This window comes from Echinops telfairi, unplaced genomic scaffold (assembly GCF_000313985.2).
Source record: "Echinops telfairi isolate 266 unplaced genomic scaffold, ASM31398v2 ScPeMD7_9;HRSCAF=40, whole genome shotgun sequence".
Taxonomy (NCBI): domain Eukaryota; kingdom Metazoa; phylum Chordata; class Mammalia; order Afrosoricida; family Tenrecidae; genus Echinops; species Echinops telfairi.
In genome coordinates, this window is record NW_022103906.1 from 4,272,836 (window position 1) to 4,284,447 (window position 11,612).

Here is an 11,612-nt window from a genome sequence, read left to right on the forward strand (position 1 = left end):
CACCTCATGGTCACACAGGCTGGTGTGCTTCTTCCATGTGGGCTTTGTTGCTTCTGAGCTAGATAGCCGCTTGTTTATCTTCAAGCCTTTAAGATTCCAGACACTGTATCTTTTGATAGCCGGCAGTCTGACATTTTTAAGGTGAAGTGCTTATTGATCTAAACTGTGGCCTAATTTCTCTCCCATTAAGACCATTGGAAATATGCATACCCATGTATCCTTTACATATAGCCTACATACATGAGTCATCTTCATGGGTTGATTCATGTTCTCATATTCTTTAGGTTTTTCTCATAAAACTCAAGGTGAATCTGTCCATTTGTGGGGCCAAGGTTATTGCAGGCCTCATCTAGGTAGCTCTTTTCTCTTACCTAGAACTACTACAGCTGAGATTCAGTCACACACAAAGCCGCAAGGGCAGTTTGTAATAGAGTTAATAATTGGGAGAGTGGATTTAATATAATTGATTTGTATATTATTGATTTTAAGTTTAAAACATAATGTGATTGGCTCTTATTTCAGCAAGATGTATATAATAGGCATTCCCTGGTTAAGAAACTTCAAATTCTGGACAACACCTAATTACCCTTTAAGCTTCTACAAACTGGTCCTCACTCTGAAATGGTTGAACCTAGCTCTAGTCTGCACCATCTCATGACAGATTCATCACAAACACTGTCACTTGTTGCACTTGCATCTTTTACATCATTGGCTAGGCTTCTTACCTTATTTTGCACTAAAGTGAGGCTAAATAAAACCTTTATGTATCTGTTCGTAAGCCTCGGTGCCATAATGGTTAGCAAATTGGGCTGCTATCCGCAAAGGCAGCAGTTCGAATCCACAAGCTACTTAGTGAGAGAAACAAGTGGCTCTCTACTCCTGTAAAGATTTACAGCCTTGGAAATTCAAAGGCACAGTTCTACTCTGTCCTGCAGGGTCACTGTGATTTTAATTAGCTAGATGGCATTAAATTTGGTTTGGGATTTGGGGATGTACCTGCTCTGGCTGGCCCACAAATTCTTAAAGACACAGTTAGGAAGAGATCTTTTCCATTACTCAGAGACTGCCTGTGTTCCGTGGGAACTTTAAAATGGTTGTGGACAGTATGTATAAAATTATGTTTTGTCAGCATAGTTGATTCTAGTGCAAACTAGGTTAAGTCTGGTGTGGACCTCTTATGAGTAAAATCCAGCTTCTGCCTTCCTGGACCTCAACATGAATGTATGTGCCCAAGGAAAGCTCCCGAAAGCCCAGTGAGACTGTCAGTGTGGTCAGCAGCCTTCCAGGGTTAGAGAATAAACACTCAAAAGGCTGTCACAAAACTGGTCGATGAGTGCAAAATTATACTAATGAACGGAACACGTTCATTCTTCCCAACCTCCACATAGCTCGTACAGCTTCCTGTGGCAGGAGTGGCAATATGGAGAGAGCATGAAGGGGCTTCAAAATTTTTGTGGAAAAAGGAAACAAAAGGATACTGTGGAGAGATGTAATGGTGCATTTGTGGTTATGCTTGTTCACCATAGAAATGCAGTGCGAAGTATTGACGTTTTTCACTTTCAAGAAGTCATGCTTTAAGAATTACCAGTTATCAGGCATCAAAGAACAAAAAAATCATATCATTGTGTGCTCACCTTCCCGATACAATTGGTGAAGACAAATGGCTGCATAAGCAAATGTGGTGAAGAAAGCTGATGGTGCCCGGCTACCAAAAGATATAGCGCCTGGGGTCTTAAAGGCTTGAAGGTAAACAAGCGGCCATCTAGCTCAGAAATAACAAAGCCCACATGGAAGAAGCACACCAGCCTGTGTGATCACAAGGTGTCGATGGGATCAGGTATCAGGCATCAAAGAACAAAAAATCATATCATTGTGAACCATGGAGGGTGCAGAATGGGGTCCCAAAGCCCATCTGTAGGCAACTGGACATCCCCTTTCAGAAGGGTCTGGGGAGGAAACGAGCCAGTCAGGGTGCGATGTAGCATCGATGAAACATACAACTTTCCTCTAGTTCATAAATGCTTCCTCCCCAACCCACTATCATGATCCCAATTCTACCTTACAAATCTGGCTAGACCAGAGGATGTACACTGGTATAGATAGGAACTGGAAACACAGGGAATCCAGGATGGATGATCCCTTCAAGACCAGTGATGAGAGTGGCGATACCGGTAGGGTAGAGGAAAGGTGGGGTAGAAAGGGGGAACCGATGACAAGGATCTACATATAACTTCCTCCCTGGCGGACAGACAACCAAAAAGTGGGTGAAGGGAGATGTTAGACAGTAGAAGATATGACAAAATAATTATAATTTATGAATTATGAAGGGTTCATGAGGGAAGGGGGAGTCCAGAAGGGGGAAAATGAGCTGATCCCAAGGGCTCAAGTAGAAAGCAAATGTTTTGAGAATGATGAGGCCAACAAATGTACAAATGTGCTTGACGTACAATGGATGGATGGATGGATTGTGATAGGAGTTGTATGAGCCCCCCAATAAAATGATTTAAAAAATAATTACCGAATAAAACTATTTGTTTAAAAGTTATTTCAGAAAAAGCCCTCAGCTTTTGTGAAATTGTACCAAAGATAATATTTATCTTGATTATTGTGGGACATGTTAGCCAGCGAAGCAGTGGGGCTCATTGTGGTGTGTATTTGAATGATTTGTGATCACCACAGGAATGATTTAAGAGTTTGCTCCATCTCCAGAATTAGAAAGCCTAGAGACCCTTTGGAGATCAATAAGTACCTGTGCTAGCCCTTCTAAGAAGGTGCCGCCATTCAATACAAGCTTGAATACAGGTAACCTTGGCTTTGGTGGTGACCCAGAGGAATAATTTTATGCATTTTTAAAATGTATCTGATCATTTTAACTCCATCAAAGTCAAAGTGAATGATTTTATGTACATTTTCATTTTTTTAATCTTGTTTGGCATAAAGTGACTCTTCTAAATGACATCTGTTTTGTGGTCATAGGTTTTAAATTTTCAAACTCAGCCTGGCTAGCGATAGGGACTCTCCCGAGTTGCATGTGTCTGTCTGTGGCCCCTGAGAAGCGGTCATTCCCCGGTGTGCTCCGGCACATGAGCACCAGTCACCAGACATGGTGGAAGTGCTTCCCGTGTCTAAGTGTCTAAAAGTACTACTGCAGAGCATTTTGTGAAAAGCTTGTATCTCTTTATGCTGTAGCTTTCTCATGACCTGTCCCGTTTAAAGGCGCACTATGAGAAAAAGCTGAGAGATTTGATGGCAAACACTGTGGGAGCAGTAGAGATTCAGCAGCTAAAGCAAAAACATGAACTGAAGGTAGTATGGTTCATTTTCTGACCAGCCACGCTGAAAATGATTAGTTTAAAAACAGACTATCTGTAAGACAACAGGAAAATGTGACAGTTAAGGCCATGTCACTTTTTCTTAGTGGTTCTCAAAGTGTGGTCTAGGGACCCCATGCGTTCATGAGGCTCTCGCAGAGGGTCCATGAGGAATCCTTTTCTTCTTGGTAATTCCAAGATGCAATTTCTCTTTCCCTTTCATTCTTTCACGAGTGCACAGTGGAATTACCCCGAAGCTTCCTGACAGGTGGTGTTTCAGCAGATTGAATGCACAATCCAGCTGTCTCTAAGCCAGATGTGGAAGAAATGCTCAAAACTTCACAATAGTGGTCACTCTCCTCACAAATTTTATTGTTTTAGAAAATGCAGCTCATTATTATAGATATGTTATGTAAGATCTCATATAATGATATTACTATATCCTGATGAATGTTAATAAGTAGCTATTTAAATGCTCTCTCAGTTATGATTTCTAATACAGTCGTATAGAAAATCAAACCCAGATAAACACAACGTTCTTTGAGGTCTGCAGTGATTTTCCAAGAGTGCCAAGGGCTCCTGAGACCAAAGCGTTTGAGAACTGCTGGATTCAAATATAAGACTAACATAATGTTCAGTTCTTTGCAATGTGTTTTAAAAGGGCACTGTCAAGTACATTTACTTCAATTTGATATTCCTCCCCACCCCACCCCCCACTCCCGTTTTGTTCTTTTGTGATTTGTTCATATGTGTTCAATGGTGCTTGGCTAAAGAAAAATGTTCATCTACAACCCTCCTTCTCTGATAGTCACTTGCTTTATTCTAAAATACTTTTGTGCTCCAGGCTTTTAAAGGACTAACAACCCCCAGGAATCACACCATTTCCTTAAGTTCAGTGGCCCATTGGTTCCCATGCAGGAAAAAATTACATGGGCCCATAAGGCAGCCGTCCACCTGCAGTGGCCGGCAGGATGGCAGGATTTCAGGGGAGCTGTGAATGCTTTCCGTTTTGAAAATCCTCATCTGTACAGATGGCAGGAAGCACACAGGAAGAGGAGCAGGGAATGAAAGGGAATGCGAACACATGTTAGGAAAGAGTGAGGAATAAGATTGGGCAAATAATTGAGGCCCAGGCCTAGCGGGGTTACCTCATTTAGGGCATAAGAAATGGTTGTGCCAAGAGTCAGAAATACTATTATCTGGGGGTGGGGGGGTTGTGTTCTTGGACAAGCAATTTAATATTTCTAACACTCTCTGTCTTTACCTGCTTGATGTGGAGATGGATGCTAAGGCTCTTTCAGATCTACAACAGATCTACTCTGTTGACGTGAACTGGACCAGGGGTTGGGTGAAAAACCAAGGTTTAGCAGTGAAAGTCTAGGATTAAGGAATAATAGGATTTAGGAGGCTACCTTGGTAAGAAAAATAATTGGAGGCATCCTGTCATGGCACAAACACAGGTAAATTGTTTATGATATATCTCCCTTCCTCAGGATATCCCATTAGGACCACACATGCACCATATGTAAAATGAAATCCGCATGCCCTAGCCATGACCCACTCCAACTACAATTTCCAGTTATACAACAGTCCTCCTACTCTGCTGTGTTAATAACTTCAAGGCATTGACTTCTCTGACTTCCGTAGCCCATACACACAATACATAATCATGTCCCACTGACATAGCATTCACGACATCTCGCCTATCTTCTGTTCTTTATTCCACTGCTGTAGCCATAATCTTGGTCCATTTACCTTGTGCTTGTTTACTACAAAGAATTTCTTACTGGTTTTCTTCCCAACATAGTCTATACATCCCACTCTGCAGAGAAGCCAAGAGTGACTTTGATGTCATTCACTCAATAGAATTAGAGGAATGTTGTGCAGTTGGGGTCATGATTAGGGAATGTGAACGTGGGTTTAATTTCAGTTACTTTGTGTGTGTGATCTTCGTGGAAATGTAGCTGTAGACATAAAGGACTTGAAGAAATGGTCAGGCTAGAGTTATCGATGGCGGCAATCACTAAGACTATATACACTCTCCAAGAGAATGAAGAAGAGCAAGTAACAGAGCCCAGATCTGCAACGTCACAGCTACAACATCCAGGGCACTTTGCTAAGTAAAACAGATGCCCCTTCTTCTGGGAAGACCTAGTGCACATTTAGGCAAGACTTGCCGGCAGGCAGGGTATAGGTTAAACACCATTTGGCAATTGCTCCTTAATCCATTGGGCATCTCTTCATACCAAGTAGACAACTAGAGGCAATAGTGTGGAAGGCTTGAGTCTGGTGTTAGGTTAACAGGATAAAGGAATCCCATGGAAAGAGGTGAAGAAGTAGAGGTCGAGATAAGTGGACAACTAAGAAAGTGCAGGTCAATGAAGTCAATAGGGAAGAGAAGGCCAGGGAGGGCGAAGGAGGCTGCCAATGTCAGGGAGGTCATTTTTTAAAAGACATTGATGTGTTTCTTGGGGGGGGGGGTCACTTGGGCTTTCTCTAAAAGAGAAACCAACGACCAATGATAATTACGTATGATATATTTTTAAAGCATAAGAAATATAAATAAAATATTACAGTTTGTCATTTGGTACTTTTGAGTACCTGTGACAATATAGGTATTAAATTAAGAATCTGGAATAAACTCCATTTCAAATGGAAATTGCCATGTTTTTATACAAGTAACTCACATGTTGTACACACACACACATCCCTGAAAAAAAATCATGCAACCCATGTATGTTAGTTTCCAAAGAGCACTATGTGCACATTGTATGCACATTATTTGTGTGGGTATACTATCTGTAAACAAATAACATAGCGTTTCTGACTCAAACTTGTGCAAAGTTGTGAAAATCTTGATTCTTCCAATCGGTGTCTACCTATCTGTCATCTGTCTATCATCACTTTTATATACACATGTAATCCTAAGTATAATCACTTAGCTTGATTTTGCAATTTGAGTGATCATAAGTGGCCCCTTTGTTTTGAATTGGTCCTTGTGACCATGGTAACAAGGGGTCCTCTGGAAACAAGTGGCCATGCCTCTACATGGGAGCACGTTGGTCAAGAATAGCATCCATGAACACAGGTTACATGGATAATGCTAACTTGGAGACATGAAAGTGTGTAGTGAAATTTTATTTTCTCTCACTCTTGCCTGTAATTTGGGGCAAGCTATGTTTGAGCACCTTAGCTGTTGCTTATTTTTTTTAGGTGATGGCTACAATGTGATTATAAAGATCATAACATTAGACTTTTAAATGTAGTATGAAACTGAAAACCCATGTTAAGGAAAGACATTTTAAAATTAGCATTTTCTTAAAAACCAAACGAAAACATACACACTTTAAGAAGCTCTGCCAGATTAAAAAAAAAAAAAGTCAATTGCAGGTAAGGTTTCAAGACCAAACTACTTGACAGTATCCTTTTAAAACAAACCCAGGCGACTAGTAGCTATTTTTTGCACTCTGCCATTCCTGACCTTTCGTCCTCTTTTACAGATGCAGAAACTGATGAAGGCAGCAAAGGAAGGGACCAAAGACGGGCTCGAGAAAACCAAAGCTGCTGTGAAGCGGGGCCGCTCGTTCATTAGAACCAAGTCTTTTATTTCTCAAGGTCTGTGACCCAGGCATTCGCCTGGTGAGAGAACCCCTGCTTTGTAGGTCTCCTGTATCCTAGAGCATGCTCGTGGAGTAGAAAGCAGCCAGAGTGAATTCCTATACACCTTCAGTGGAGTGTGACCGTGGTCTGATTGTAACTTCTGTCGACCTCTGCATTGCTGGGTTGATGCAGCCCAGCTGGCCCAGAAGCAGCAGTGGAATAGTTGAGACTCCTGGGCAGAGTTTGTAAAGAAAAATCAATAGATTCTTCTAAGCAGCTGATTTCATTTATCTTTTTATGGTGTCTGCTCAGTGGATGATTAGGAATTAGTACATCCCGGGCCCTCATCCACCTGTTGTCTTACCTTCCCGTATCCAAGACAGTACAACATAATTGACTCTATATTTACAGTATATACTATATTAGCTCATTAGGTCATGCATATTTTCTGGCAAGGATTGAAATCTTAAGCTAAGAAGGAAACCTTTGAAGCAGGGATTTTAATATTTTTCTGGTGATGGGAGACTTGGAATGCCATCAGAATTTTTTAATTGCCCTAAAACAAATCTTTTTAAAACAGTAGCTTGTACTCTTTATGTATAACAATATATAACTGTCACATGTAGTACATATTGTTAATGTGTTAGAGGAAACTATTAGGCGTGCCACAAAGATAAACTGAGGCCAGGCGAGAGAGGAGAAAAAGACGTTTACTCAGCACTCCCAGGTAAGATTCACGGGTTCCAGCAAGGAGCCAATGAAGTCCATCTGTGGTGAAGAGCAAGTTTGTAAGCTGATCAGGAGCTTCAGCTATGGGGGCTTAAGCCGTCTCCATCCATGAAATTCCGAGGTCGGGTGGTACCTTGATCGTTCCACCTGATACCGAGGAGATGGCTCATTGTCCTGGAGCCCTTTGAAGCTAGCCATCTCGGTCCAATAAGAGCAGGGCAGGCTGTTCCTAATGCCCCCCACCGGTGCCTGACCCACCAGAAACCAGCCTCTAACAACTGAAGAGTCACTAAGTGCATTTGCATGGTTATAATATCTAAAGATTATAGTAAAGTCATAGAGAATAGGAAAGATAGGCGAGAGAATAAAATAAAAGAAGGAGACACATTTTATGGTAGCCTGCTCACCTCAGCCCCTCTTTGTGGCCCATGTGGAAGTGGGAGAAGAGAGAGAGTCTTTACTATCTTGGGATATTTATAGGTAGCCAAAAGACATGCATATTCAGTAGTTACACGCATCACAAGGTGGGTGGAATCTACAGGAAGGTCCCTGAGCTTGCAGGTGAGGAAACTTAATTGGGGGAAGGTATGAGAGGAGCTGGGTGACACGGCAGATGTCTGCCGCTTTAGAGGTAAAATTAACCAGCATAGCTATTGAAGGAGAATCTGTGGGAATGATATTTAAAGCAGAATAATGTACTTGGGCTTTACCTCTAACTTACCAAAGTGGCAGGTTTCCTACTGTGGAAAACTAGCTTTCCAGTTTCCCACTGCTATAACTTAGGGAATATAGTCGTCATCTTTCCCTCAATGTTAGTTTCCCACAATAATAAGTTGGATGCAGGGTGATTATGTAATATATCTGAGGGAAAAAAGGTTGAATCTTCTGTGCATTGATAGGTAAAGAATTGCAGGTATATAAAGGGCAACAGATAGATAACATCAAGCTGGCTCTGACTTGTGGCCACCCACGTGTGTCAGAGCACAACAGTGGCCCACGGGGCTCCCAGTGGCTGCTTTTCAGAAGGCGGTCTCTAGGCCTGTCTTCTGAGGTGCCTCTGGATGGAGGACTCAAAGCACCAGTCTTTTTTTTTTTTTTAATCATTTTATTGGGGGATCTTACAGCTCTTCTGTGTGTGTGTGTGTGTGTGTGTGTGTGTAAAAACTATTTTGATACATTTTCATTTACCAATCTCTTCTTTTTTGTTACTTAAAAGATCATGTTATTGGTAGTTCTTACAGCTCTTTATTTATTTTTATTTATTTATTTTTCTTACGAGTCTTGTAATAGTCTATACATCAATTGTATCAAGCATATTTGTACATATGTTGCCATCATCATTTTCTAAACCTTTATGTAATTTCTATTTGAGCCCTTGGTATCAACTCCTCTTTTTCCCCCCTCTCCCCCTCCCACCCTCGAAACCACTTGATAAATTATAAATTATTTTTTCATATCTTACACTGACTGCTGTCTCTCTTCACCCACCTTTATATTGTTCACCCCCCTGTATGAGGGGGATTATGCATTGATCATTGCAATTGGTTTCCCCTTCCTCCCCTCCTCCCCTACCTTCTCCCTGCCCTCCTGGTATAGCTACTCCTATTTCTGTTCCTGAGAGATTTATCTGACCTGGATTCCATGTCATATCTGTACCACTGTATATGCTCTGTCTAGCCAGAATGGAAAGGCAGACCTGGTGTTATGATAGTGGGGGGTGAGGAAGCCTCATTGAACCAGAGGAATATTGTGTGTTTCATCAGTGCTATACTGCACCCTGGTTGGCTCATCCCTTCCTTGTGACCCTTCTGTGAGGGGATGTCCTGTTGTCCACAAATGGATTTGGGTCTCTGCTCTGATATCCCTCATTCTCAATAATATATTTTTTGGTTTTTTGTTTATTAGTTTTGGGTCTTCTGATGCCTTTTACCTGATCCTCTTGACACCTCATGATTGCCAAGGCTGGTGTGCTTCTTCCACGTGGCCTTGTTACTTCTCTGTTAGATGGCCGCTTGTTTAATTTCAAACCTTTAAGACCCCAGATCATATATCTTTTGATAGCCGGACACCATTAGCTTTCTTCACCACATTTGCTTATGCACCCACTTTGTCTTCAGCGATCGTGTTGAGAGGTGAACATCACAGAATGCCAGGTTGTTAGAACAAAGTGTTCTTGTGTGGAGGGAGGACTTGAGCAGAGGCCTAAAGTCTGTCCACTTCCTCCATGTATTGGCATATAAATATATGTACATAGGCCAATACCTCTATTTTTATTAATTAAGATATTTACATAAGTGAACACCTATGTTTATACTCTGTCCATGACTTTGCTTCCTAGAGCTTTCCTCTGTTTACTTTTACCTTCCTCCTGCCCTGCCAGCATGCTCACCCTTCTTCTGCCTTTTAGTAATTCCTCTCAGCTAGATTTCCATTGCTCCAACACAACTTGGATCTCTACATACTCCTCGTTGCTTTTAATTCCCTAGTTGTTCCCCTGTCTAGGGTGTTGTTTGCTTGCCGCTCCTTTCCCTCACATCCTCCTCCTCCCGATCCCTCCAGAACCTTGGTCCCAGTTGCTTTCTCCTTCGGCTTGCTTCCCATGCCTATCTTATATTGGTAAGTACCACAATAACAGAGACCGCAATAAGAGAGACAAAAGAAAAGAAAAGAAAAGATTAAATACAAAGATAAAGAAAACAAAAGAAAAAAAACTAGCCAAAAAACCCCGAAAAATCATACATAATTCCAGGTCTGTCTGCTGACCTTTCTATCACCCCACTAGTTCTGAGGGGTTCCAGGAACTGCCCCTCTTAGCCTGAAATCTATTCTGGGGGCTCCTCAGATGTTTTGTGGCTGGCTTTGTTCCCGTTGCTGATCTGTTATGTCCCCTCTTGGTTCGCTCCACTGTGGGGTTGGTCAGACTGGACTCACTCCCTGCCTTGACTCCCCACTGTTGTCAGCACATCAGGTCTCCAGCGGTCGTCAGCCCTACAGTGCTCTCTGTGCCTTCGCAGCTCTGTGCAGGGGCGTCATCCTCGGGGCTTGGCATGCCAGTATGGGGTCTCGTCCCTTGCTCTCTCTTTTCCCTTCTTGGTTTGCTTCTGTGTGGATATGGCAGGCTGGCCCCTCTCCCCAGCCTGTAGGTTTAGTGTTATCCTCTGTAGCACATACTTCTAGGGGTGGGGGTGGGGGTTCAGGTTGGCTCTGATTGGGGCCGGCCCATGTGGTTACACTGCCCTCAAGGTTTGGCGCACCGTGGTGTGGTCTTCACTCACACTCTCATTTTTGTGGAGACATAAACAATACCCCCCCACCCCTTGGGTGGATTAGTGCCCCACTCCCCGAATTTAGGTTATTTCCAGTTCTTTAGAGCACAGATGACTGGTGGTGTTCTATTTCTTACCTCTTCTCTGGGTATATGCACAGTAGAGGGTATGCTGGATCATAAGGCAACTCAATTTCCATTTGCGTTAAATATTATCAGATGGCTTTCCACAGCAGCTGTACTAATCTACATGACCACCAGCAGTGGACGAGAGTACCTGTCTCGCCCCCCCCCACCCCCCAACATTTGTTGTTCTCTGATTTTTTTATTTGGGCTATCCTCAAGGCTGTTAGGTGATATCTCAGAGTTGTTTTAATTTGCATTTCTCAGATGACTAATGATTGGGAGGATTTTCTCATATAAAACATTCTTTTGCCTTAGGTTAGCTGCTGAGTGCATGAACCACCTAGCAACTCCCTGTTGAAAGTTTCTTATTTCAAGTGGTTGTTGAAAATAAAAGATTAGCAGGTGCTAATCGCTATGCTTCAGTCTTTAAAATCATATCTTGTCCAAGGATTGGCTTGGAAGACTAACGTAATTGGTGGCAAAATGAGTTAGGCTTTTTCTTTTCTTTTCTTTTCTTTCTTTCTTCCTTCCTTCCTTCCTTCCTTCCTTCCTTCCTTCCTTCCTTCCTTCCTTCCTTCCTT

General features: G+C 42.2%; 1 protein-coding gene across 7 annotated transcripts in view; it reads left to right on the top strand.

The window, feature by feature from the left end:
• The window catches only part of ARHGEF10 (Rho guanine nucleotide exchange factor 10), a 231,747-nt gene that overhangs the window by 107,647 nt on the left and 112,488 nt on the right, over positions 1-11,612 (top strand). For 5 of the 7 annotated variants that reach the window (XM_004707747.2, XM_045286716.1, XM_045286714.1 and 2 more), the window contains 2 exons: positions 3,190-3,306; positions 6,812-6,926. In XM_004707747.2, coding sequence (XP_004707804.2) covers positions 3,190-3,306; positions 6,812-6,926 — 232 coding nt within the window. The remainder of the gene's footprint in view (positions 1-3,189; positions 3,307-6,811; positions 6,927-11,612) is intronic. The other 2 variants (XM_045286715.1, XM_045286717.1) reach the window with 2 other exon arrangements.